Source organism: Mastacembelus armatus, chromosome 1 (genome assembly GCF_900324485.2).
Source record: "Mastacembelus armatus chromosome 1, fMasArm1.2, whole genome shotgun sequence".
NCBI lineage: Eukaryota > Metazoa > Chordata > Actinopteri > Synbranchiformes > Mastacembelidae > Mastacembelus > Mastacembelus armatus.
The window spans coordinates 24,919,267-24,947,050 of NC_046633.1; the positions used below are offsets into that span (position 1 = coordinate 24,919,267).

Below are 27,784 nucleotides of genomic sequence, written 5' to 3' on the forward strand. Positions count from 1 at the left end.
AGCAATATACAGCTCCAGGACCAGGTACACCTGCACAAGGTAAAAAGAGAAAGGATTGTTAGTGACATTCAGTGGTGACATGAATTTGAGAGGGGGTGTGAAAAGCTTGGTGCATGATGGGAAGTCCCCGGCCGTATAAACCTAAAGAAGCATAGCTAAGTGGTTTAGGGTCACTTGAGCCGGCCCTAACTATACGCTTTGTCAAAATAGAAAGTTTTAAGCCTAATATTAGAAATAGAGACTGGGAGCTGACTCCACAGGAGAGGAGCTTGATAAAAACTCAGTTCTACTTTTGGACACTCTTAACTACAGGTAGACCTGCACTGAGGGACCTATGACCCTGGACAGGTCACCAGTCCATCACAGGGCCACATAGAGACAAACAACCTCACACACTCACACTCACTCCTATGGGCAATTTAGAGTCACCAGTCAACCTGACATACATGTTTTTGGACTGTGGGAGGAAACCAGAGTACCTGGAGAAAACCCACGCAAGCACAGGGAGAACATGCAAACTCCACACAGAAAGGTCCCTGCTGGGTTTCAAACCAGGAACCTTCTTGCTGTGAGGCAACAGTGCTAACCAGTTTTGGCCAAATTAAACCACCTGTACCACACGTGGAGGAGCGAAGTGCCCCCGGCCGCCTCCAGGTGGCGCAAAATAACCGGCTATGTTTGGGCAACGTCAGGACGCCGTGACGTCAGACGTACGTTCGTGAAAGAAGCGGGAGTTAATAGGACGTACAAAAAACATTAAATGTTTGTGTCAGGATGTCGCTGCTCAAGTCGTTTAATAATTTTCCTGCTCTGAACACAGCAAACATTTTGGTGAGTTTGAATTTAATTGATTTTAAGCTTTGATAGCCTGAGCTCGGCGGCTCGTTGACAACAAAGCTGCTCAGTACGAGCCGAGGCGAAACTAATAAAACATTCTCAGGTGCTAGCAGGCTGTTCTAAACAGATATTTTACTTTCTACTTGACAGAAACACCTGCTTTTGTCTAAGTAATTATCGCTTATCGCCCATTTAAATGTACGTCCTGCTGGACAAATAAGCCACTAGACTGAAGTAGCAGCTGAAAATGTGAAAACAAAAGCATAAAAGAAGAAAATCACATGTTCTCCAACTGCAGGGATTTAGGTTCATTCCAAAAGGTCACGGATTAAATCTGGATTAGTACCATGATAAATATATTGCTGACACACAATATGAACAATGAATTATTTTAATTGTAATTATGTCCTGTTTTATTATGAAACTAGTGCATAGTTTTTAGTGGAACTGCTCACACTTTGCTCACAACATGAGTAGTGGGTTCTTGTATTGAAGAAATTTTTTGAAAACATATAAAACTGGTCAGAAATGAAACTTGTTTAGACCCTGTACAAAGACATGCAGTGAAAGTAAAATATATTTCCATACTGCTAAGAATTTTGGGAATGAATGGTGTATTTTAAAACAGGTGTTTATTCCAACAGCACAACACAAAGTACAGTTTTCAAAATTTTGTTCTGCTGTTTGCATTTTGCATTTCCACTCTACTGTATTTTGTTCTTTTTTTATTTTTAAGTGGGTTTAATACTTCCATACCTGCATATACAAGCCACACATTATTCATTTCACTGTGCATAATGGGCTGTGTTTTTAAAATAAATCAAGCAGATTTAAAAGTATTTGGACGGTTTTTCTTTTATCTCTTATTCCAGGGTGTTATCAGTGGCAGTGTAAAGTGTTTTTACCAGGTTTTGTGCTGACGGTGATTTTTCTCCTCTAGCTGGTGGAAAACGAGGAGCAGTTTCAACAGAGTTTAGCAAACGCTCTGGTGGAGGCGGCCGACGCCATTGTTAATGTGTGAGTACTACACAATCCAGTAAACTGCTGAAGTCAGCTGGCAGCAAACTTGTCTTTAATCTTGTATTTTACATATATGTTTAACCAATGCAACTGTAAGTTTGTTTGTTTTTTACTAACAGTTAACTTTTTTTCTTATAATCAAAAAGCTTGATGAACAAATTGTTTATATTCTGTCTTTAGGTTTGCTCTGTAATCAGCCAAAGGATATATTGTATGCTTTGAGGGTGTAGCACAGGAATCATGCTGTTTTCGTTGTATATCAGAGCTATCTAAATTGTCAGTTTCCTGCTTTTCCTTCTACACACTCCTACTCAGATGTTTGTGAAAGCTCTGGTCTCCCACTTGCCACTTTTTATTAAGTGGCAAATGGTCTCTTTAAGTACACCTGTACACTTGCTGTCTAATAAGCCACTGGTTGTGGCAGAAACTCATTGTACAAAAGCATGCAGACATACAGTGGGTACGGAAAGTATTCAGACCCCTTTAAATTTTTCACTCTTTGTGTCATTTGCCAAAATCAAAAAAGTTCATTTTATTTCTCATTAATGTACATTCAGCAGCCCATCTTGACAGAAAAAAACAGAAATTTAGAAATTTTTGCAAATTTATTAAAAAAGAAAAACTGAAATATCACATGGCAAATGGCTGCAATGACACAAAGATTGAAAAATTTAAAGGGGTCTGAATACTTTCCGTACCCACTGTACATGCATCCTTGATGGCCATGTTCAGAAAAACATCAGGATATGATCTAAGTGACTCTGACTGTGACTGACTGGAATATATCATGCTGCCAACAATGGTTCCTCCATCACAATGTCAGTATATGACATTACTGTATATTTATTGATATACATTGATTTTGGGAAAATATTGCCCTTGTCCTTTACCAAATGTCATACAAGGCTCCAAAATCACCCTGGCAGAGATAACAACATGGACCAGAATCTATGAGGAATGTTTTCAGCCCCTGTTGAATCCATGGCACATAGAGGTCAGGCTGTTCTTGAGGAAAAGGCAAGGTTGTTGCCTGTATTAGAAAAGATGTACCTAATAAAGTGCCTACTGACTGTATAATATTGTCAATGCACAAGATATTATACAACTGTTTTACGTTGCCTGATGCCTGAACATGTGCAAGTTGTAAGAATGGGAATCTCTACTGTTCGTACCCTTTCATATCGTCACCATCTCTGTATGTTGCATGTCAGTGACAACAAGCATGTTTGTTGTACCAACAGGAGACTAGCCAAAAGTCTCCCTGTACCCACCAAGAATGAGGAGAGTCGTCCAAGAATAGACCTGGTAGTTTTCATCATTAACCTGACCTCAGAGCTCAGGTAACTCAAATCCTTATATATCCATATTTTAATTCCCTCAGCTCTGTATCTAATTTTACATGTAATTACAAGGTTAAACTGGAAGACTGTACAAAGGGCTTATTGATTTATGTAGTGTGGTTTGGTGTACACATTGTATGTTTTGTACTAAGCACTGTTACTGAATATAGCATATAATATAATAGTTCATTCTGTGATATATATTGCTTTGTTTTTATCATAGTTTCGAGTCAACAGAAGCCTCCCTGAAATATTTGGACTGTGGATATTTCCTTGGAAAAGTCTGTTTTATGCTCACTAATGGTATGTAATTAGTTAAATCCTTGATTTGTTTTCAGTTCTCAGTAAACAGTAGTAAAGGGATGAAACTGAGCAAGATTTGTCATAAATAATACATTGCAGTTATCTCTATATTGTTGCTATAGCTATTGGAGTGATTATAAATGTGGTGGAGCGCACACTTAACTTTAACCTGCTTAATAAAGTTTATCTTATCTCAGTGTCTCAATCATGTTATTAATGAGTAAAAGAGCAAAGACAAAGTTGCTGGTGCTTTGACTTAAACTGTTCCTCTGACTCCTTGTCCTCAGTTCTGTTTCTCTGCAGCTGACCTCTTGTTCTTCTGTCTTGTAGCTCGTAATGCTTCAATCCCCCCAGAGCGCCTTGATGCTGTTAGAAAGCTGGCTTCTTTGCTCCACTGCCCTCTGCTGTTTGCAGAGGATCAGGTTTGTATGAACTTAGTAACAAGATTATTAGGTTCACCAAGCAAAAACTAAGGCAACCTGATGTTGTAGTCCTGCAATTAATTCTCCCACCAAAGGTTTTGTTCACACTTTTAGAAAGCTGTTGATTCATCTTGTCTATTGTCTATCAACTGTATGGTGCTGACCATACATTGTAAACTGCACCAATTTAGGCTTTTAGGAGGCTTTATACACCTAAAAAACTCAAAGGGATTGTATTTCATGGGATTGGGTACTGTTCATGCAGGTGGATGTTCAGTTGTTTGGTGTTTGTGGATTTCACTCAGCACCCTCAACAAACACTGATACTATACTTGGCTATGACAAGAAGAGTATATTTAAGTAAAAAGCTTAAATGAATCATTACATCATTTGTCAATCATTAAGTTGCTGAATCCACCCAAACATTTCTGTCACTTTTCCCAGTCCATGTTGCATCAATGTGATTAATAATGTCAACAGAAATTATTGTTATATTGTTATACTAAAAGTACTGGAAAAAGTGATATGGTCATAGGTCATAGATTTTGATTATTTATATTAAATAGCACTATATGATATTAAAAGGGTCTTTAAAGTTTTAAATTATCTTGATGAACGCTACTGAAACCCTTGGAAAACTATTTGTGTTTATAGATTACATAGTTCCATTTTTCAGCATTGTGGGGTCTCTGTGCAGCTGTTGTCAGTGTGTTTTTCTGTTTCTTTAAAAGCAGTTCTGTGTAATGTCCCTCCCATCCAGACACCAGATGGTGTGACCAATGCTGCAGAGAGGCTCCTGACCATCCTGAAAGTGGCAGCCGGTCATGTTCCCATGACTACTGCTCTCTACATGTCCATCCTGACTCAATGCACAGTGCTCCCAGACATTGACCAGCCGAGCTTTGATTAGTTCTTGTTACTGATTTGTTCCCGTCCTGATTCATGGTGTATATATTCATTTGCAGCAGACTGCTGCAACTGTTAACACATAGTTAACATATTAGTATTATTCACTGTATGTTACATGTTAGTGCTTTGGCTTTTGGCAATTGCAGTCACAGGTAGTAGTATTGTTTTTTTTGTTTTGTTTTTTATTTGTGAAGTACTAATCAGAAGTGGTATCTGTTTTACTAGAACTGAAATCCATATAAACCTACAGCTCAGAAACAGTTCAACCTCCTAATACGTGAAGAACACCTCAGACCAGTGACACTTAAGACATTTTGACCTATCACTTTAAGAAAGTGGGTGTCAATAATACAGTTTCATTTGGAAATATTGTGTATGCTGGCTTACTGTCATGCTTTGCTGCCTGGATAGGGCAGAGCTATTAATAATGTACCACCTGTGCTTATCATATTGTGAGAAGTACACCCGTCAGGAAAAAATAATCACAATAACTTTGCTCTCTTTAACCAACACAATGGCTTGTAATGGACCTTTTTGTGTATTAGTAACCATTTACAGACCATGCACTTTCAAGGTCCATTCGTTCTCATGATATTGACTTGTGCCTTTTCTCTGGGCTGTGTAGGCACGATCAGTCATGGTCCCTGTTGTTTTGCCTGTGATGGTGGAACAAACAAACTTTATCATCATATTCTGCATAGCCTCCTTCAAAGGCACACAATGTTTATGATCTAAATTGTGTGAACAATTAGAAGCTCTCAGTATAAGTATGTTTTCTGTATGTGTGTGTTTTTTTATATATATATATAATATATATATATATTTTTTTATTTATATATATATATATATATATATATATATACGCACTTATACCTGTCTGCACCGTGTGTGTATTTTCAAAAGGTTGACAGAAGGTTAAACTGCCTATAAAAAGCTTTTAATACCAAAATGTAATGTCAGTAAAATATATATATATATCTTAGGTTTGTTGCTGATGAATAACGTGTAGATGCAAAGTTACATCATTTAATAATTGATTTCTTAATGTTGAAATTTACATACGGAATTTAAAGAACAAAAATATTTTAACTGACAAATGAATTACTTTATAATGGTCAATTTCAACCTATGTAAATTGGGGGGAAAAAAGCTCAAATTCAATAAACTTGCTATCTCAGATTTTGAGATTTAAATTTTTTATGGTTTTAGACTTGACTTCAATTTTCAGATCTGAATTGAGTCCAATTAATTTGAGCATTTTGAAACAGTTGAGTTCAGGTATTTAATTTTTTCAATGTGAATTCCTGAACCCTAAAAATATACTGGAAATAAAATTTTTGAATTAGTAAAATTATTTGTACAATTTCAGAGTAATAAATTCAATAGTATTTAAATTTCCACATGAATTCAGTAGTGATTACATTTCAGTTATCACTATAGATGCTTATTAAAAATTCAAATCATCCTAGACATTATTTGCTTTCATATGTGATAACTATTCACATTTTTGTTTGACACAGGACACTTGACAATAGTTACTTTACATTTAATTTTTTGCTTCAGGTGAGTTTTTTTCTACATTAACGATATTCCAACCATGTTTTATATATACGTTTTTATTTTTATTTTATATATATACGTTTTTAATACTATAAATTTGTTAATAAACTGTAAATAGTAAAATATTATACAGCTTTACTCACAACTTTGGTACCAGCTGAGAATCAAGCTATAAAAACTAGAGGTTAATAATAGAAAAGACATAAATATAAAACAAATTTTAGAATTTTTAAAAAAAAATTTTTATTGTAGGGCTCAGGTGGCAACATTCCTCGTGGATGAAAGCAACCCTTATTTCTGGTGATTCAAGTATATTTGACTGCTAATACTTCTGTAAAATTGCAATTGTTACACTTAATGTTACACATTTCTACTTAAGCAAAGGATATTAGCAATTCTATCACTAGGCAGTTGCTTTTTTATCAGTTGACAATTTCTCAATCTGGTTTTTGTAAGTATAGCATAGAGACCACTGTCCTCAAGGTGACTGACATTACAGTTTTTGTTCTGCTTGATCTCAGTGCCAGTTCTGATACTGTTTATCACAACACTCTTTTGGACAGATTGAAGGTGTAACAGGTGCTGCCTTAAAACAATTTTCCTCATACCTGTTAAAGAGGAAGTTTTGTACCTCCATAAACAATTACCGGTCAGCAGCATTTTCAAAGTTCAAGTGTGGGGTCTCTCAGGGGTCAGAGCTGGGACGAAGTTTGTTCTTTCTACATGCTCCCCCTTAGGAATTATTTGTAGCCATGGTGAGTCATTGCATTGCTATGCTGATGACACACAACTGTAGCTGGCAGTTAGAGGATCTGATTGTGCTAACCTGAAGACTTTATATGACTGCCTGTATGACTTCAGAATTTGGATGGCTCAAAACTTTTTGCAGTTGAACTCCAGTTAAACTGAGGGTGTTGTTATCTGCCCAACAGTTGGCAAAAAAATAAATAAAATAAATTCTAGCATCTGCTGGTCCCATTTTACATCACATTAGGCCTGCTGCAAGAGATGTCAGTGTTTGTTTTTGATAGTAATCTAAGATTTGAACAGTATGTGACAAAGTGGGTACAATCTTGTTTTTGATCATCTAACCACATATTTCTAAAATTCATTCTACCTTGCCCTAACATGCTTTCATTTCTTCATGCCTTGCCTACTGCAACAGCAGCCTAATTTTGAAATCCACACATAGGCTTCATACTGGACAGAATTCAGCTGCAGGGCTTTTACCAAGAATAAAGAGAAGCACTGGCTCCCAATATATTTTAGAATTGATTTTAAAATCTTACTGTTGACTTTTAAAGCCCTTTATGGTATTGCCACATGCTGTAGACCTGACCTGATATTAACCTCCACGTAATGGGAGATCTCTGGGCAAAGGTCTTCTAACTGTCCCAGATGTGTGACTCTTAAACAAGAAGTGATAAGAATTTTGCCGTTGGAGTCCCTAATATCTGAAGCAAATGACGTTAGGAAATTAGAACAGCAACAGGTGTGGCTTCTGTTAAATCTCATTTTAAAACATACTTTTTTAGGAGGGACTTAGATTTGAAATCAAATTTTGAAAAGTGCTCAATAGTTTATTATTTTGTTATTGTTGTTAGTAATAGTAGTAATATTATTACAAGAAAAATAACTACTTGCTTGTCACAAAAGGCCTGAATCATGTGAGTCTGTTCGCCTGTTGAACACTGGTGAAAGCTTGACCTCAGCTCAATCAGCAGTCGGTTAGATTTCTGGTGGGAGGAGTGAGGGAGGCGTGTCCCCCATCAGAAGAACTGTGCAGGGTGTCACGTCTGCAGACATGCACTGCAGTGTGCACACACAAACACACACAATGGTGCTTATGGCATCAGGTCAGAAACAGGAAGGACAATGAGGAGTCAGTAGGACTGGGGAATGTCAATGATAACACTAGTATCGTGATTATCTTGGCTCTTTTTCTCAAGTCATAAACATTAACTCTTGATTAGTCAACAAAAACAACTCATTTCCACTTAATGACTCAAATGCAGTGTCTGCAATAAATCAGTGCAAACATGTTGAGGCTATTTTGTTGTTTAGAAAAATATTTTGACCTCTAATGTGCCATTTGTATTTGGATTTATGCAGCTCCATTACCTCAGCAGCTACAGCAGGTGTCAGAGAAGGTCAGCCATCCTCACCTGTTGCCTGTCTTTGTCTGAACTCAAATATTAAACTTAAAGCAATCCTTTGCCCATTAAGATGCATAATCACAACTTTATAAATCAAGGCTAGAGTTACTACGTCACCATTTCCAATATGATTCGTCATCTAGGATGGTGAATGTCGGCCTGCCTGATATTGCCATGTCTTGCATGGCAAAACATACATTTCTCAAATGCGCGTACAATTTTTGCAGCATCTAATTTTTGCTTTATCCTTGTGAAGCTCTTCACAAGATCTTTGCTTTGCCTCAGATCTTTTCACCTCTCCATATCTTAAAAATTCAGCCAAATGGAGCAAATTGTAAAAGAAAAATCTTTCTTTGTCTTGTGCAACCTGTGATGAGGTTGCAAGTGGACAAAACTTTTTGGGGGTCACAAGTATAGATTAGCCCCATGGTGAATGGCTTCATGGAGGATTGTAGTAGCATCAAAAAAATGAGAAGCTGAGTTGAGGTTTATGTATTGGCTAATACTTGACAAGTAGGACTCATTTTGGGAAAGTGGAGAGCTGATAATTCAGATGAAACTAAAGTGGTGATAAAGTCTCTGAAATGGCTGCTGTGAAAGGGACTAAACACAGCTGCTCTGCACTGTCACGTCCACATGGATCAGGTGACTAAGAATAGAAAGGGAGTCTGACAGATGATACTGAGGGTCTTGCCAACCTCTTCTCATTCCCACGGCGTCAAATACTGACGCCTTGTTAACAAGCGTGATGAGAAGGTTCTGCTGTTGTACAGTATGACGTGACATTACTGTGCAATACATGTGTGTATCACAAAACTTGATGTGAAGAGAAGTAAAGTTGACCTGACTGACCAATGTGATGCGCTGGCTTTCTTATCAAAAAACATGATTTCTCTCACACTTTATTTTATATTTTGCATGGTTAGCAATTAATTTAAATGCTTTATAAGTCGAACATCTTAGTATAACATGGGACACATGATGTCAGTGATTAAATAAAAATAGAAATTGAAATGAATAAAACACAAGATAGAGAATAATGAACAGAGTAGGGGAACAAAGTTTTATTGGTAATATGTCAGTATTTTAGTATGCAGAAATTTACAGCCAGTTAGGAATGCTGAACAAAATGCATCTAATAAACCATGTTTATTACAGGTCAGAAAACTTGTACAATAAAATCAATTACCTTGCAAATAAAGAAGAATTTTGAAGCTAATTATGATTTGTTTGATCTTCATCTCAATGAAAACATTTCAAACAATAATTTATGATGAATTATTGATTAATGCATAAAGAAGATTACTTGATGTTTTTTTTTTTAAAATGCTCATGGATTAGCATGTGGAAAGTTTATTTTTCCTGGTGGAGCTTCAATCTTTACAAAGAGACACCGAGCTGTTTGTAGTTGGCTGCAAGGTCATTGACAACAATGCCCATAATGTTCCTCAGGCACTGTTGCCCAGCAGAATCAAGTACTCCCTTCTCTGCCAGGATTTTGACAAGGATCTCGGTGATCAGCTGAAGAGAAAATACAGAGAAGGTTACACAAACTGCTTTAAAGTCAGATTGGATAGATGTATAAAAAGGGGATGTAACAAATGCACCTTCCTTCTAAAAAGCTTCGGGAAGGAGAATTATGTATTATAAATCATCCCATCATGAAAATCAGCCTCACCTTGAAGTTATCAATGGAGATCTTGTGCTTGAGGGCATGGGTTTCAGACAGAGGTTTGAGAATGGCAGCATGGCTGCCTTTGGCCTTCAGCAGTTCACCAACTTTCTTCAGCACAGTAGCACCATGGTCACTAATGGCTGTGTTGTCGGCCATCTGATCTCGGGGAATGTTGGCAAATTTGGGGAAGAAGCTCTGTGTTTCTGGGTGTTCTGTGAACAAACTGAAAAAAGGAGATGAGAGGATTCAGCTTAGGTAACTCACCACCAGGGTTGTAACTGCTACTGGAGAAGCTGAGGTCATGTGCTCTGGGAGTTGCAATTCATACTTTGTAATAAATGATAAACAAATTACAAGAACAAATTACAATTACAATTTACAATTTCAATTACAATTACAATTTACAATATTACAAAAACAATAATAAACATTTTTTTTTCGTGGAGTTGAATCCTGCCCTGTAACCCCCCTGACCTACAGGAAAGACTCGTCTTTTCAAAGTCACTTACCGGACCAGAACCAGTCTCCCAAAGGTGTTGTAATCGTTCTCCACTTTACCCCAGTTCTTCAAAACTGCGTCGAAGTCAGCCATGATCTGAGAGGAAGAATAGGTGTCATAATTACAGAATGGTAACAAAAAACAAAAATCTGCGAGTGCCAAAGAGAAAATCAGAAGGAAAGAAAGAAACAGAGAAAAAACATCTGATCACATGAAGTTTACATGAATTACACAAACAGTGTTATCCTATTGTTCTGGCATCACACTTCTCCCACTTGATTCAATGGCAAGAAGTCAAGCACTGCTACATTCTAGGGCAGGTCATTACTAGAAAAAAGCCGATACATAACCTTGATTGTCCTCACTCAAGCTGTAATGTGATCTCAGCTGAGTCCTACATAATCTAGATGAATTGAAACCACATCAACTGGTGGTTTTATTGCTCTTCCAGTGGACACACTATAATCAAGGGAAAGTTAAACAGATATTTATTTTTCTCTTTATACCTGCAGGCATTTCATTCATCCAGAACAGATGTCAATCTCATAATATTGTTTTTAATAGCGGATGTCACGTTTTAATTCAGTTATATTTTGAAATTTCTTTTATTTCACTAGAAAAATTCTCCATCAGGGGATTTCTCTGCATCCTAAATGTATGATAAATAAGCAATGTATGGTGACATTATTATTATTATTATTATTATTATTATTTTATAAATTCTTGAATATTAAAGGAATATTAAATTTTGCTTTCTTTAAACTACTGTTCTGCTTTTCAACACACAATCAGCTTTATTTTCTGTCATTATTACCTGTCTTGTTTCTTCCCCACTGCAGTCAGCCTTCTGAACAGTACCCATTACCCCTATATGACCCCCCCAAACTACAGTCAGTCCCTTTTCACTTTAACATTCTTAAATTGCACTACACATCACGCACTCTTCACTTTTCTGTGTATATATATATATATACATATATATATATATATATATATATATATATAGTATTTATTTTATTTTTATTCTTTTTTCTTGTTTATTCTAAAACTGTGTACATACTAAGTATCTGTATATATGTTTGCACCAGACACCAAGACAAATTCCTAGTACTGTAAAGTGTTCTTTGCTGTACCTGGCAATAAAACTGATTCTGGTTCTGATCAACACATAATTTTAATAAATGTCAATAAATTATTATATCGAAAAATTAATTGAGTTAAAAGGCAAGGAAGACAGTGCCCTACCTGCAAAGTAGTAAAGTAGTGAGTAGATTCTGCCAAGTTCTTCTTGACCTGATTTTCCCAACCCAAAAGTTGGCATTTTATACTCCCTCCCTCTGCCTTGTGACCAAATTATTCCAGCCCTCCCATCCGTCTACCTCTTTAACTGCACGTTCCTTAAAACACTCACATACACACACACACACACACACACACGCAGACACACGCACACACCTCTAAGTTTAACTCATGATGCCACTTAAACATTATCTCTGACATGTCACTTTGGGCATATTTTTTATTTTCTGTTTTATCATGCTGAGCTCTTATATGCCATGCTTAATCTTATTTGAATAGAGAAAAACATATTTGCCAGAAAGTTGTGCAAACAGACAAACTAAAAATTCCTTGTGTGCATGTCTGTGGACTTGTACTTCTGACTTTGTGAGGACAATTTTGAGCATTTTAGCAAAGTGAGGACATTTTGGGTGGTCCTTGCTTTTTCAGACTCCTGTTTGAGGTTTAACACTTTGTTTTAGGATTAAGGATAAAAATTGGTTTAAATTTGGATTAGAGTAAGGGTTGGAGTTAGTTTGTGATGGCCAAGTTTAGGGCAAGGCTGTATGTAATCCATTATGTCAGTTTTTCTGGAGGAAGCATTTATTTTCTGACTGCCAGGTGTACAACGTAATGGGATATACTCCTTTTTATTGTAGATGCATTGTTCCAGTTTCATGTGACACCACTTCCAGCAGAAAGCCACTGCAGACTTTTAAGTGTGTGATGCTAGACCCAGCTTATCATGAAGTGGATTTCCTCTACTGGCTGATAATAATAACTATAACAGTAGCTAGACCTATACAGATTAATGCAGATTTACTCGACAGCCCTAAATTCTACTTGGTGAAGGTCAGAAACTGGAGTTTTTGCTGAAACTATTTAAAGAGCCATGCTTGCGTCAGATTTCTGGTCAGCTCTGTTCTGGCAGTCGTTGGTGCTGATGAATTGTTATGTGTTTCGATACAGAAAGATATTTCCAATACAATCAGAGTAGGTCAGTCGTAGTTAGGGTGTATATAATTGGCTACCATATAGTGAGGTCACATATGAAACGATATTTTTTTGTGTAGATGATAATGATGACTTGTGTTATTTTGATTTAAGCTGATTTGAAAGTATGTAAGCCATGTCTCATTTAATTCAGATATTTATTGTTTGAAAACTGGTGTAATACATAAAACCAACTCACCAAATACACAACTGCACTTTATTTCTTTATAAGAGATCCAAAGCCTCAGGACTGTCAGTTAGTCAGTTAGTCTGCTAACCTCTTACCTTGTCATGTGCAGCTCAAGAGGCTAAGTGTGTGGCTCGCCCCTGTGTTTTTGAGGGTTTTTAGAGAACAATGGAGGTCTGAGGTGCAGACAAATAGGCTAAAAAAGGATTGGATTAACAAACCTTATGGTGAGTAAACAAAAAATGTTGGTTCAGGTCTTGGCAAAATATTTGTGAAAAATAACCACAAAATAGAAAATCCCTGTAATTCCCCTTTAATAATACAATGAGTAAAACTGATATAGGCCTATTTTATATTATTCTTTTAATCTTGTTCAGAAACAACCTGAACAACATATTTTCATATGATAAAAAATAGTTCATGCAGAGATGAAACCCTTCCGACTTGTGATTTTAGGCTAAAATTACTTTACCGTCTTCTTCCCCACCCTAAAAAACATCTGAAATACAGATTGTACATCTGAATTTTGTTTGGTTCTTTTGTTTGATTTCACGACCCCTCAGATTTATCTGAAGGAGACTGACCCTGACATTTCACTTTAGCTGTCCAGACTTCCCATTTAACAGATTATTTTTCCTTACATGAGATTTTAAATGCAGGGCTTTTACTTGTACTTGAGTACTTTTACTTTTATTACTGATAAAGTATGGTAGTTTTTAATACTGTCTTTGTGAGCACTGCTGACCACAGCGCCCTCTGCTGCTTGACAGTGCAGTGGTGTCGCCAGGCGGAGAGATAAGCCCCTCCTTCTCCAAACCGTCATTGGACCACGTAGAAGCTCGACTACTCATCCAATAGTTTGTTCAGCTCTGATCACGTGGTTTTAAAATAACCGGAATACATCAGTAAACGTCTAAACCAGAGAGTAAACAGTCGGGAAAGCTATTAAAAGTCGAAGTTTTTTTGTTTTTTTGTTTCTGCTGTTCAAGTATTTTCTTACGTTTATAGGTTTTACAAACACCGACTGGTGAGGGGTGTTTTACAGGATGATGCAGGCTTTGAAAGGCGTCAGGTACCTGACATCCAGCACAGTGAAACAAACAGGTAGACGAACCGCACAGTTATTTACATTTGTATAGAAAACACCGTTGAGGGGTTCACCTTAACTAGAAAACTTTGATTTGTGTGAGTATTACTCTGCTGTAGTGTGAGTATTGTGGTATTACTATGCTGTAGTGTGAGTATTGTAGTATTACTCTGCTGTAGTTCAATTCAATTCAATTCAATTTTATTTGTATAGCGCCAAATCACAATACAAATCATCTCAAGGCACTTTACAAAAACTAAAACTAAAAACCCAACAATTCCCTTATGAGCAAGCACTTGGCGACAGTGGAGAGGAAAAAACTCCCTTTAACGGAAGAAAAAACCTCCAGCAGAACCAGGCTCAGTTTGGGCGGCCATCTGCCTCGACCGGTTGGGGTGAGTGGATAGAGCAGAGAGAAAAGAACAGCAACAATAAACAACAAATAGACACTGCAGGTTGGTGGGACCAGTAACTGCACATCAGCGATATACAGCCCCAGGACCAGGGACACCTGCAGAAGGTACAGAGAGAGAGAGAGAGAGAGAGAGAGAGGGAGGGAGAGAGCACAAACTAGGGTAGAGAGAGAGCACAAGGTTAGTAACATTCAATGGTGGAATATACATGAGGTGGGAGAGAAGAGGGGGGGGGGGGGGGGTTAGGGTTAGGGTTAGGGTAGGGGAGCTCAGTGCACCGATGGTCCTCAGGGCAGTCTAGGCCTATAGCAGCATAACTAACTAAGGGATGGTTCAGGGTTGCCTGAAGCCAGCCCTAACTATATGCTTTGTCAAAGAGGAAGGTTTTAAGTCTAGCCTTAAAAGTACAGAGAGTGTCTGCCTCCTGAACCCAGGCTGAGAGCTGGTTCCACAGGAGAGGAGCTTGATAGCTAAAGGCTCTGCCTCCCATTCTGCTTTTGAGAACTCTGGGAACCACAAGTAGGCCTGTACTCTGAGAGCGAAGTGGTCTATTGGGATAATATGGTACTATGAGGTCTTTAAGGTATGAAGGAGCTTGATTATGAAGGGATTTGTATGTGAGAAGAAGGATTTTAAATTCTATTCTATATTTTACAGGGAGCCAATGAAGAGAAGCCAATATAGGAGAAATATGATCTCGTTGCTAGTTCCTGTCAGGACTCTGGCTGCGGCATTCTGGATTAATTGGAGGCTTTTTATTAAGATATTAGGACATCCAGATAGTAATGAGTTACAGTAATCTAGCCTTGAGGAAACAAATGCATGGACTAGTTTTTCTGCATCGTTTTGAGACAGGATGTTCCTAATTTTGGAAATGTTGCGCAGGTGAAAGAATGCAGTTCTAGAAATTTGTTTTATGTGTGAGTTAAAGGACATGTCCTGGTCAAAAATAACTCCAAGGTTTTTTACAGTAGTGCTGGAGGCCAGGGCTATGCCATCTAGAGTAGCTATAATTTTAGAAAAGTTATTTCTGAGATTTTTAGGCCCAAATATAATGACTTCTGTTTTCTCCGAGTTTAAAAGTAAAAAGTTACTGGTCATCCAGGCCTTTATGTCAGTTAGACAGGCTTGAAGTCTGGTTAACTGGTTTGTGTTAACAGGTTTAATAGATAGATACAACTGAGTGTCATCTGCATAGCAGTGGTAATTAATAGAGTGCTTCCTAATGACATATCATAAAGGAAGCATGTACAGGGTGAACAGAATCAGTCCTAGCACAGAACCTTGTGGAACTCCATAACTAACTTTTGTTCGTGTGGAAGGTTCATCATGGACATGAACAAACTGGAATCTGTCCGATAAATAGGATTGGAACCACTTTAATGCTGTTCCTCTGATACCAATCACATGCTCCAGTCTCTGTAATAAGATGTTGTGGTCAATGGTGTCGAATGCTGCACTAAGGTCTAGGAGGACAAGTATCAAAACAAGTCCATTATCTGAGGCTAAGAGAAGATCGTTGGTAACTTTCAACAGTGCTGTTTCTGTACTATGATGTGCTCTAAATCCTGATTGGAAATCTTCAAATAGTTCATTCCTGTGTAAGTGGTCTGATAGCTGCTTAGCAACAGCTTTTTCTAGGATTTTAGAAATAAATGGCAGGTTGGATATTGGTCTATAATTAGCCAAGACTCCTGGATCAAGACTAGGCTTTTTGAGTAAAGGTTTGATTACTGCAGTCTTAAAGGCCTGTGGTACGTAGCCTGATACTAGAGATAAATTTACCAAGTCCAATAAAGATGAGTTCATTAATGGCAGGGTGCCTTTAAGCAGTCTAGTCGGGATGGGGTCCAAGAGACACGTTGATGATTTAGATGAAGCAACTACTGATGTAAATTCAGAGAGATCTATAGGAGAGAAGCAGTCTAAACATAACTGAGGTCCTACAGATGATTCAAGAGCTACTGTAGTAAAAGATTCATTTATTGCAGGTATAGGAAGCATCTGCTGAATTTTATCTCTAATAGTTGTGATTTTATTTGTAAAGAAACTCATAAATTCATCACTGCTGAGAGCTAAGGGAACACTGGGCTCAACGGAGCTGTGACTTTTTGTCAGCCTGGCTACAGTGCTGAAAAGAAACCTGGGATTGTTCTTATTTTCCTCTATTAGTGATGAAAAGTATGCAGTTCCGGCTTTACGGAGAGCTTTTTTATATGTTAGTAGACTGTTTTTCCAGGCTAGAAAAATTTCCTCTAAGTTTGTGGAACGCCACTTCCTTTCCAGCCTTCGTGATGCCTGCTTTAAGGTACGAACATGTAAATTATACCATGGGGCTAGTCTTCTCTGATTCACTAACTTCTTTTTCAGAGGGGCTACAGAATCAAGCGTTTCACGCAGTGAGGTTACAGCGCTGTCAACAACATGATCAATTTGGTAGGGAGTAGGATTAAGGCAGCTGCCCTCCACTATGTTTATACTTGGCATAGATGCAAATAAAGATGGAATCATTTTCTTAAATTTATTAACAGCGTTGTCGGATAAAAATCTGCTGTAGTGGAATTGTCTTCCAAACACTGCATGATCCATCATTTTAAATTCGAAAGTTATTAAAGAATGATCTGACAAAACAGGATTTGGGGGAAAAATTATTAGATGTTCAATTTCGATGCCATAGGTCAGAACAAGATCAAGGGTGTGATTAAAACAGTGGGTGGGTTTATTAACGTTTTGAATGAAACCAATTGAATCTAATATAGAATTAAATGCAATGCTGAGGCTGTTATTTTCAACATCTACATGAATGTTAAAATCTCCCACTATAATGACTTTATCTGATCTAAGCACTAGATCAGACAGGAAGTCTGGAAATTCAGTTAAAAACTCTGAGTAAGGAACAGGTGGACGGTACACAATGACAAGTAGAACTGGTTTTTGTGTTTTCCAGTTTGTATGTGAGAGACTAAGAGTGAGGCTCTCAAATGAGTTATAACTGTTCTGAGGATGAAAGTTTAATAATAAGTTTGACTGTAGTGTGAGTATGGCAGTGTTACTCTGCTGTAGTGTGAGTATTATAGTGTTACTCTGCTGTGGTGTGAGTATTATAGTGTTACTCTGCTGTAGTGTGAGTACAATAGTATTATTCTACTGTAGTGTGAGTATTGCAGTATCACTCTGCTGTGGTGTGAGTATTGTAGTGTTACTCTGCTGCAGTGTGCTTATTGTCGTATTACTCCACTGTAGTGTGAGTATTGCAGTATTACACTGCTTTAGTGAGTACTGCAGTATTTCTCAGCTGTAGTGTGAGTATTGCAGTATTACTCTGCTGTAATGAGTATTGCAGTATTACTCTGCTGTAGTGTGAGTATTACTCTGTTGTAATCACAGTTTTTGGGAGCCCTTTCCTGGTTTGTTTTTCAATTAACAAGGGTATTAAACAGAAAAACAACGAATGCTCCCATTTTAGGCACAACTTTTCATTTTTCTGTTAAATGACTTCAGCATTTGCTCAGTAAAGTCAGGAAATGAACTTAATGAACTAACTGGTTAGACAGCAAACGTTATTCTAAAAGCAAACACACTTTTAATGAAATATTGTCCCAAACCCTATTCCAGAGACATGTAACATTAGGCACAGAAACAGTAAGTTGTTTATTACTCGTAAGACCGAAACTAACATTCCCACCAGATGTTGCAAACAGTCAGAACATAGAAGGTAAAGTATGGAGGTGTTTCTAGCCTATGAGTTTTGCTGTCCAGTTTCAGAGCTGTCTATTCCAGTCCCATGGGGAGAGATCAGAGGCAAAGTCTGGGGTCCTGATCATGGCTGTCCTGTGCTGTGCCTGCATGGCTGGGCTGATAACTGTGGAGCCTTCAACACCCTTATCCCTCTGCTACCCAAAGGTAACTTAATTCTGTAGTGGCAACACTTCACAGTGCTCTCAGCAGGTACATGCTCATACTGTAAAGTTTTCCCAAAAGTTTTCTTTTTTGTAAAAAATGAAACTCAAAGACACAGAAGTTAGTTTGGGGACTTTAAAATAAAACGTAATTGAAAATAAAAGTTGAGTCACTCTGAGCTTTAGGACATGTGTACTGGTGGCACGTATCAGTGTGTTCAAAAAGCCAGAGTCACAATTTACAAGCTTAGTCCAGATATTGCCTGAACAACTCTGTCATTTTCCGTGGTTCCCTCACAACTTTGTTTTTCTCAGAACTACTAGGCTCTCACAGAATAATTATATTAAACTGTGTACTGTTGCAGTTAATTTTTGCCTAAGAGGCATTTTGAGTCAGCACAGTTGCCTGTTGTCTCAGGTTTGACACTTGTCTGGATCACCCTCTTCACTATCTCTGTTTGCTGGCTCCCTCTCAGGAAATAACTCAGTTAGTTAAGATAAAAAGCTAAAAAACAAAGAAAAAAGAAGTGTAGCCAACTTTCACTTCTGACATTACCACTTGTCAAAACATTGTCCTGACACTTTACTGTCACTTGGTTTTTTCAGCACCACTCGCTGCTTTGGCAAAACTTACCTGCACAGACCAACGTGATGTTTTGGTAATTAGAACAGCATCCTCCCATCCAAAAGCCACAAAATGGTTCAAACCCCTGTATGTTTTTTGATGATTATATTACTTATAGTGAGTGGCACGGCGGTTAGCACTGCTGCTTCACAGCATGAAGATACATGCCTATGTGGGTTTTCTCCTGGTGCTCCAACTTCCTCCCACAGTCTAAAGACATATTGGTTAAAGTTTACCTAATTGGTGACTCTCAATCACTCGTAGCTGTGAATGTGAGTGTTTGGACTGGCAATGTGTCCAGGGTGCACCCACCTCCCACCCTGTGTCAGCTCGTATTGACTCCAGCCCCTACGTGACCCTGAATGTGCCACGATAGGTAGATACTGGATGGATTACTTGAAGCTGGTTGTCGGGGGATTTTTATTTGACTATTTATTCACTGACACACCATAGTTGAGGTTCAATGTTGAGTTTTTTTTTAAACATATATAATTGGTTGACTAGACAAATAATGTGACAATCGATTGGTGAGACTTGGCCCTTCTCTCCGTCTTCCTCTCAGAGTGCAGATATGTGGCGGTGGACCTCGCAGGTCATGGTCGGTCATCACATCGTCCTCCTGGAGACTTCTACCATTTTCCTTTATATGTGATGGATGTGCTCAGAGTCACTGAGGGTGTGTGAGTTCAAGAAGTTGAAGTAAACAATGATTAATGTGGCAGTGGCTGCCACAAAACTTCATGATTAATAATTAGCAAAATTTTTCTTACAACTACATGACTACTGATAAAACTCTGTCTCTTTAAGATAACTGCAGCCAAAAGCACACATCAAATGTTCACATTTTCTTTTGAAACAAAACTTTTTGTCAAATCATATAATATAATTCTACACCAATTTGCCCTTGTAATTTATATTAATAAAAACAATTAATATTACTATTGATTTGTCTGTATCACCAAGCTCCAGTGTATCTGTGGGGCACTTAAATTGCAGCAGTGATGTTGTATTTGTTTTGTGATGAGATGAACCTGGTTGATGATCTGTGAAATGAACTCCCACAGCTCTGCAGTGGAGCAAGTTCTCCATCATAGGCCACAGCATGGGTGAGTGCAGCTGTGTAACATTAGCACAATTAAAATATTTGTGGTAGGTTATATGTGTTTCTTTTTAAAATTTATTTCAGGTGGTAATGTGGCTGGACTGGTAAGAGACTAAATTCTATCAGTTTTCACATAATCTAACGTGACTTTTGTTGAATTGTGTTGTCATCATCCATATTGTGTTTTCTACAGTTCAGTGCTCTGTATCATGAGATGGTGGATGCTGTCATACTCTTGGACTCCTTTGGATTTTATCCTGTAGATCTGGTACTTTTAACAGCTTTTACACCCCAAACCACAGTTATCACTGTGTGATATCACTTGCTGTCATTTGTTATTTAGTTAAGGATGAAGCTTTGAAGTTTCTCTGCTATGTTATTAATGCAGAAAATCTTCTCAACAAGGGTCTCAAGCTATTATTCTACTAGACAATTTCATAAGGCCTCCCACATGTTTAGTTACATCTGACCTCTGTTTTTATTTTCCAATTTATTTCCCACAAGTATTTTGAATTTAAGACCCTGATTTAGACTAAATTGGTAGAAACTTGGTAAATTTGGTAGAAACTTGGTAAATTTGTTATTTTGAAAGGCGTTGAGTTTGATAAATGCTCTTAGTCAGTGTAGTTGACAAAGTTATGTCCTTTGGGTCAGTGTTAAGTGTTTAAGTATATGACATTATTGCATTACTCCATTATATTTTATATATCACTATGGAGTACAGTCCACCCAATCAGTAGTTTTGAATTGCTTCCATCATCTTTCTTGCAGAAAGAAATGTCTGGAGTTCTGAGACAGGGCTTGGATGAGATGCTTCAGTATGAAAAGACAAAAGAGAAGAAGGCAAGAGTTTATACTTACGAGAAGGCATTCAAGAGGTATTAGACCTTGCTATTAATGGTGTTTTAAGAAGACAATGAAAATCCACTCCAATAGCTATTTGTATGATTCACAACTCACAAAGCTTTTTGTTGCTCTTTCAGGTTGAAGGCTGTAAATACAAATCTGTCTGAAGAGTCTGTGCACGCTCTCTTAGAGCGAGGCCTAGTTCAAGTTGAAGGAGGTACTTCTTTCTCTGCATTGTGTTTTTTAAGGGCACTTCTAGAAAAAAAAAACAAGTTCACGCTCTGAATAACCCTTTTTGTAATTCGCTTTTTTCTTGCAGGAGTTGTGTTCTCCCGAGACTTTCGTATTAATCTGGTAAGTTACTGCACTAGGTTTTCAATTCACCTTTCTGTTTCTCCCACGGGTGTTAAATGAAGCTTCTAAAGAAAGGAACGGGTGTTTTATTTTATGTTTTCAGAAAAACATAGCACGCATCACCTTGGAGCAGAGTATGGACATGCAGTCGAGGATAAAAGCCTCTGTTCTAGTTGTTCTGTAAGGAGTTCCTCCACTTAATTTTTCCTTATTATATATATGAAAGTCATTACAATAACTACATACACACACAATCTTTGTGTTTGCAGGGCAGAAGACGGCTTTAACAAAATGTCTCTTGAACCAGGTCAAAAGAAATGGACATCAGCACTTCTCCAGGGCTATAGGGACAGAAGTGTGAGTGTATTTTGACAATCTTAATGTAAAACCGACACGTTTGCATGTGCATATTTATTTTTAGCCTCTGTAAATGTGCTTAGTAGAAGAAGAAGTACTTTATTAATCCCCAAGGGGAAATTCAGTTGTTACAGCAGTTATTAAATTTGAGATTATTTAAATTATATTGATTAATAGTAATTCATAAAGTAATTAATAAAATATAAATAAATATATATATATATATATATATATATATTTATTTATTTATTTATTTATATAATATATAAAAATAAAGTAATAAAGCAATTAACTATCTATTTGGGGGGGGTTTGTGTGTGTGTGTGTGTTTGTGTGTGTGTGTGATTGTGTGTGTGTGTGTGCATTATTGTTTATATTGAGGAATTATAGAGTATATGGAGTTTATTTTGTCCACCATCCTCATCTCTGCCACAGCCTCCAGACTGTCCAGTTCCAGTCCAACAACAGATTTTGCCTTCCTGATCAACTTATTTAGTCTGTTGGCCTCACCAGCCTTGATGCCACCTCCCCTGCACACAACTGCAAAGAACAGTGCACTCGCTACTACAGACTGAACATCTTCAGTAGCTTGTTGCACACACCAAAAGAACAGAGTCTCCTGAGGAAGAACAGTCTGCTCTGTCCTTTCTTGAAGAGTGCATCTGTATTGTTTGACCAGTCCAGTTTGTTGTTAATGTGGACTCCAAGGTATTTGTAGGAGTCCACAATCTCTACTTCGTCTCCAAGGATGGAGACAGGGACTGGGGTCTTCCTGTTCCTCCTAAAGTCCACCACCAGTTCTCTGGTTTTCTTGATATTGAGCTTTAGAGAGTTGTTGTTACACCAATCAACAAAGCTTTGTATCAAGTGTCTGTATTCCTCATTGTTATTATTGTTGATGCATCCAATGATTGAAGAGTCATCAGAGAACTTTTGGAGGTGACAGGTTCCTGAGTTGTAGCGGAAGTCTGAGGTGTAGAGTGTAAACAGGAATGGTGCTAGTACAGTTCCTTGAGGTGCACCGGTGCTGCTCATCACCACATCAGATATGCAGCCATCTAAGCGAACAAACTGTGGCCGCCCAGTGAGGTAGTCTTTGATCCACTCCACCATATCTGTGGGGAACTTCCATATCCTGCATCTTTGCACTTAGCAGGTGGGGCTGAATATTGTTGAAAGCACTTGAAAAGTCAAAAAACATGACTCTCACAGTGTTGCCCTGCCTCTCCAGATGGGAGTATGCTCTGTGCATTAAGAAGATGATGGCATCTTCCACTCCGATGTGTACCTGATATGCAAACTGCAGGGGGTCCAGAAATTCAGACACTTGGGACCTCAGGTGTTGCAGGACCAGTCTCTCAAACACTTTCATGACATGTGATGTTAGCGCTACTGGTCTGAAGTCACTAAGGGTACTGGGACAGGTTCATTTTGGTAATGGGACAATACAGGAAGTTTTCCATAACTTAGGCACCTTTTTGAGCCTCAGAGAGAGGTTGAAGAGTTTCTGAAAAACCTCTGCAAGCTGTCCAGCACACACCTTAAGTACTCTGGGACTGATCTCATCTGGTCCTTTTGCTTTGTTGGCCTTTAGTTTAGCTAGTTCCTTCCTCACCTGTTCTGTGGCAAAGGCTGGGCCTGTGTATTGTGTTGATGAGGAGTCAGATGATGAGGGCAGGAGAGGAGGTATTGGAGGTGAGGTATACTTCAATGTTGTATGGCTGCCGATAGAGGAGATGGCATCAGTGGGCAATGGGGAGGCAGCATTGGCAGAGATGTTGGGTGGGGTGATGTGAAGAGACCCAAAGGAATCAGCTAAGGTGGTGGAGGGAGGAGGGACGGTGTGTGAGGACAATGGATCAGAGTAAAAAGCAGAGGTGGTGTCAAATCTATTAAAGAACAGGTTAAGTTCATTAGCAAACTTTGAGTCTCCTTCCACAGCAGTGTGCGACTTCTTATAACCAGTCATTATTTTCATCCCATTCCACACCTCTTTGATATTGTTCTGTCTCAACTTGTGCTCTACTCTGTCTCTATAGAGCTGCTTTGCCTCCCTCAGCTTCCTCTTGAGTTCCTTCTGTGCTGCTCGGAGTTCCTACTTGTCTCTTTCCATGAATGCCCTCTTTAGGAGGGCTTTAATGTCCTTATTTATCCATGGCTTATTACTGGGGAAACAACGAACTTTTTAGGATGGAACAATATTGTCCTCACAGAAGTGGATGTAATCTGTGATGCAGTGAGAGATGCCTTCGATATCCTCACCATGAGCGTCCATGAAAAGGTCCCAGTTTGTAACCCTGAAGCACTCCTGCAGGGCCTCCTCAGCATCCTTTGACCAAACTTTCACATACCTCTTGGTAGCTGACTGCTGTCTTACTACGGGCTTGTATGTTGGTACTAAATATATTAAGTTGTGGTCTGATCCACCAAGTGGAGGGAGGGCTGAAGAGCTGTATGCCTCCTTCACATTGGCATAAAGGAGATCAAGAATCTTATTTTCTCATGTTGCACAGTCCACATACTGTTTGAAGTTGGTCAGAGTTCCCAAAATACTGACATGGTTAAAATCCCCATTAATTAGTATAAGGGCACTGGGCTGTTTTGTCTGGAGACCTGCGACAACTGTGTGGATGATGTCACATGCACTCTGTGCTGCAGCTGATGGAGGAATGTAAACAGTCACAACATTGGCCTGTGAAAACTCACGGGGCAGGTAGTATGGCCTCAGTCCAACCACCAACAGCTCAATGTCTGGAGTACAGATACAGTGTTTCACTGTTACATGTCCAGGGTTGCACCATTTAGAGTTAACAAAAACAGAGAGACCACCTCCTCTTTTCTTGCCGCTCTGTTTCCCCTGTGTCTGCTCGCACTAGTGAGAACCCAGACAGTTCAAGCGAGCTGTCCGGTATATTTTTATTCAGCCAGGTCTCGGTGAAGCAAAGCAAGCTAGACTCTCTGTACTCTCGCTGGCTGCTAGCTAAAGCTGTAAGTTCATCCACTTTGTTGCAGAGTGACCTCACATTCCCCATAATAATTTTTGGGAGAAACGGTTTAAATCTCCTAAGTTTTTCTCGATGCTTCACTCCGGCTCTGCAGCCCCTCCTGCGCCTCCTCAGGTCTTGGGGTATGTCAGGTTTTATACCAAGAAGCAGACTTGTTCCCTTGAGAGCTAACAGTTGCTCCCTTGTATAGATGCCGTTGCCACAGAAACGTATATTTTCTGATGCAGTTTCCATAATCTCCATATGTCTTTCCACAGGAATTCAAAAAACCCAACTCATCCACTTTCATCCGTTATCAGAGAGAAAGCATAGATCGTGATTTGACTTGGATTAACATGATAATTCAGTAAAAAACTTGCAAAAAACAAACAGAGGAGCTGCTGTAACTGGCTGCCACCTAACAGGTGTGATTCTAGAATTGTCAGTAGACATAGTAGACATACAATAGTGATGCAAATAGGGATGCAAAAGTAGCAGTGTAGTAAACTCAGTGTCTCAGAAGCAGCAAAATAACCCTAACACTGGCCTACATACTGGAAGTTAAAGTGTTGCTGAAAATAGAAAGAAGAGAGGGTGTGCATTGAAAAACATCTCCAGTGCTTCCCAGCTGGCTGTACGTCATAATAGTGATCATTTTTAAACCTGCAATAATCAGTATTTCTATAAAAGCAACATGTCACATGGCAATGAGACAGTTATGAACATGCAGAGACTTGTCACCTGAGGCTGCAGCTCTTCTCAACAATGCTTCATAGTCACTTTCAGCTCATTGCTCATGCATCCAGCTCCTAACTTTACTCTTCGAATCCTCTTCTGGTGCTCATAATCTTCTAATTGTCTGCCTTTCTGTTTCTTTCAGCACACTGTGGTGACAGTTCCAGGCGATCACCACATCCATCTCAATAATCCTGCAGTCGTTGCTCCTATTGTGTCAGAGTTCCTGCGAACCAAAGTGTTGTTGCAGCCAAACAGACTAATAGATGGACAGACCTCTAAGTTATAATGGACACAAAACAGCACCAGTTTAATTAGCACACACAGTCACACATAGTCCATGCTATACTAATTTTAACAATGTTTTAAAACTTCATTATGGATTATTTACTCTCACCCTGGTACTTTAACCCCAGTCAAGCAGTTGCCATAATAAGCTGCCAACTGGTTGAGGCAGGTGGCCGCCCACACTGAGCCCAGCTCTCAGTTGGATTATTTACCCTCATGTGGGTGAGTTTATCCTCTTCTTCCTTTAAAAGTGTTTTGACATTTACACAAAATTCATGCCTATTGTGCAGTCACAATAATTTTAAGAAGAATTATTGTAACGTTTATAACTTAGGCCATTTTGTAGAAATGTCAGTTTTGTTTGATTTTAGAAGAGATTTACTGCGTGTGTTGAAACTATAATAATTAAATATTTAGTTTTGGCTGCATATAAAAATGTAATCTTTACTGCAGTGCATAACCCATTGACATGTATTTTATTTTGTACTACATTACAAATTCGAGCACCATTATGATCTTTTGTGCCGCTGTTTTCTCTCTGACAAACTCATGCAGCGTCCTGGACCCAGGATTAAGTTTTTGTCACTCTGTGCCAACCTGAAATGCTTTATTTGGATTTTCCTGTTTCCCTGCATGAATAGTTTCATTTTTTTTAAAATGCATTTTGACTACCTTTTTAAAAAAAATACTAAAATATTTAGCGATAAACGGCCCTCGCCTCGAGCAAACCGCCTCCCCCAGCGGACCGCCGCCTCGAGCCATCCATGGCTCGGCGCCGGCCGACGGTAGGATTCGGAACTGGGAAACCGAGGTGGGGGATTGTTTCAGGTCAATGTGTTTAAGAGACGGAGAGAAACACTTTATATCGACATGGTAACCACGGCAGCAGTAGTAAACACAGACGCACATTTCCATATGTACTGAGACACAAAAACACACAGACACACATATTATAACATTAACAAACATATTCAGCCACACAAACCATTGCACACACCCATGGACACATGCAGACCAGCAAACCTACACATTTAACATCCTAAATTTTCATTTGACAGGACTAGGTTGGGGATTTTGTAAATCACTCCAGACGCCAGAGTTCGGACCAAAAAGACACACCATTTTTCACACCATGACGGTGAAAAGAGTGTTGTCTCTCATAATACCACAAGATTTATTCAATACCAAGGTCAAACCGTGGTTCCAGCCACCTCACTGGGAGCCCTTTAAATGACAACAGAATTTGGACCCGGAAAGGTGAGGTGTGGGATTTTGTAAACGGCCGCAGAGGTCACATTTCTGAGGCCACAGTGATACAGGCACATACAGACACACAGAAATGCAGGGCGGCAGGAGCAGCAGGCATGTTTACATTAATTGCATCTTCCAGTATGCCCCTGTCAATTAAATATAATGGTGGCTCTCGGTCATCATCACGGCAACAGCGTGGAAAATAGAGCATGGGTCCAAGTGGCTGTTTTGATCAGTGTGCCCTAAAGTATTTTTGTACCAAATTTGGTAAAGTTCTGACAAACAAAATTTTGGCTCTCCATTCAAATTTTCAAAACATTATACATGGGGCGCTATTGCGCCTAGTATGATTTTGTTCAATCACCTGGATTCAGGCCCCCGGGGTGTAAAATTCATTAATTGGTCAGATTCAAATCTGACAATGCGTGTGCGATCTATCATAACTTGAAGGTGCCAAAAACGTGTATCAACTTTCCACGTCCCTCAAAGCAAAACCGTAAAAATTAACTAGAAAATTGCATTTCCTGCAGAAGATGTGTGTGAATGCTGAAAGCTGAATGAAGCTGCCCAACAATGCTGAAAATGGCTGAAATGCATTGCTGAATAAGCTGAAAGCTGAAATACAATGCTGAAGAATCTTGGAAGCTGAAATGTAAAACTGGAG

At 38.7% G+C, this 27,784-nt stretch overlaps 3 protein-coding genes across 3 annotated transcripts; 2 read left to right on the forward strand and 1 right to left on the reverse strand.

Moving 5' to 3' along the window:
- Positions 1 to 703: 703 nt before the first annotated feature.
- On the forward strand, positions 704 to 6,010 carry pane1 (proliferation associated nuclear element). Its single transcript, XM_026302403.1, has 6 exons — positions 704 to 831; positions 1,778 to 1,854; positions 3,099 to 3,197; positions 3,421 to 3,500; positions 3,831 to 3,922; positions 4,683 to 6,010. The coding sequence occupies exons 1-6, from the start codon at positions 775 to 777 to the stop codon at positions 4,830 to 4,832; spliced, it is 555 nt and encodes a 184-aa protein (XP_026158188.1). The 5' UTR covers positions 704 to 774; the 3' UTR covers positions 4,833 to 6,010.
- Positions 6,011 to 9,596: 3,586 nt separating this feature from the next.
- Positions 9,597 to 12,073, reverse strand: mb (myoglobin). The gene is made up of 4 exons (XM_026303238.2): positions 11,967 to 12,073; positions 10,732 to 10,817; positions 10,226 to 10,445; positions 9,597 to 10,068 (listed from the first exon to the last, which is right to left on the reverse strand). Exons 2-4 carry the CDS (start codon positions 10,812 to 10,814, stop codon positions 9,928 to 9,930), a joined length of 444 nt encoding a protein of 147 aa, XP_026159023.1. The 5' UTR covers positions 10,815 to 10,817; positions 11,967 to 12,073; the 3' UTR covers positions 9,597 to 9,927.
- Positions 12,074 to 14,040: 1,967 nt separating this feature from the next.
- Positions 14,041 to 26,381, forward strand: LOC113128156 (serine hydrolase-like protein). The gene is made up of 12 exons (XM_026303236.2): positions 14,041 to 14,283; positions 18,439 to 18,582; positions 19,766 to 19,879; positions 20,268 to 20,309; positions 20,390 to 20,409; positions 20,499 to 20,573; positions 21,077 to 21,183; positions 21,289 to 21,368; positions 21,471 to 21,505; positions 21,609 to 21,685; positions 21,775 to 21,862; positions 25,727 to 26,381. The coding sequence occupies exons 1-12, from the start codon at positions 14,226 to 14,228 to the stop codon at positions 25,868 to 25,870; spliced, it is 984 nt and encodes a 327-aa protein (XP_026159021.1). The 5' UTR covers positions 14,041 to 14,225; the 3' UTR covers positions 25,871 to 26,381.
- Positions 26,382 to 27,784: the final 1,403 nt, after the last annotated feature.

Bases quoted from the DNA above. Each gene is read 5' to 3' on its own strand.
- LOC113128156 (XM_026303236.2), top strand. From the start codon at position 14,226: ATGATGCAGGCTTTGAAAGGCGTCAGGTACCTGACATCCAGCACAGTG. The intron at 20,310-20,389 runs GTGAGTGCAGCT...AATTTATTTCAG, and splicing joins CATCATAGGCCACAGCATGG to GTGGTAATGTGGCTGGACTG. The intron at 20,410-20,498 runs GTAAGAGACTAA...TGTTTTCTACAG, and splicing joins GTGGTAATGTGGCTGGACTG to TTCAGTGCTCTGTATCATGA.
- pane1 (XM_026302403.1), top strand. From the start codon at position 775: ATGTCGCTGCTCAAGTCGTTTAATAATTTTCCTGCTCTGAACACAGCA. The intron at 832-1,777 runs GTGAGTTTGAAT...TTTCTCCTCTAG, and splicing joins TGAACACAGCAAACATTTTG to CTGGTGGAAAACGAGGAGCA. The intron at 3,501-3,830 runs GTATGTAATTAG...TCTGTCTTGTAG, and splicing joins CTGTTTTATGCTCACTAATG to CTCGTAATGCTTCAATCCCC.
- mb (XM_026303238.2), bottom strand. From the start codon at position 10,814: ATGGCTGACTTCGACGCAGTTTTGAAGAACTGGGGTAAAGTGGAGAAC. The intron at 10,446-10,731 runs GTAAGTGACTTT...TCCTTTTTTCAG, and splicing joins GGGAGACTGGTTCTGGTCCG to TTTGTTCACAGAACACCCAG. The intron at 10,069-10,225 runs GTGAGGCTGATT...TTTTCTCTTCAG, and splicing joins TCTCCATTGATAACTTCAAG to CTGATCACCGAGATCCTTGT.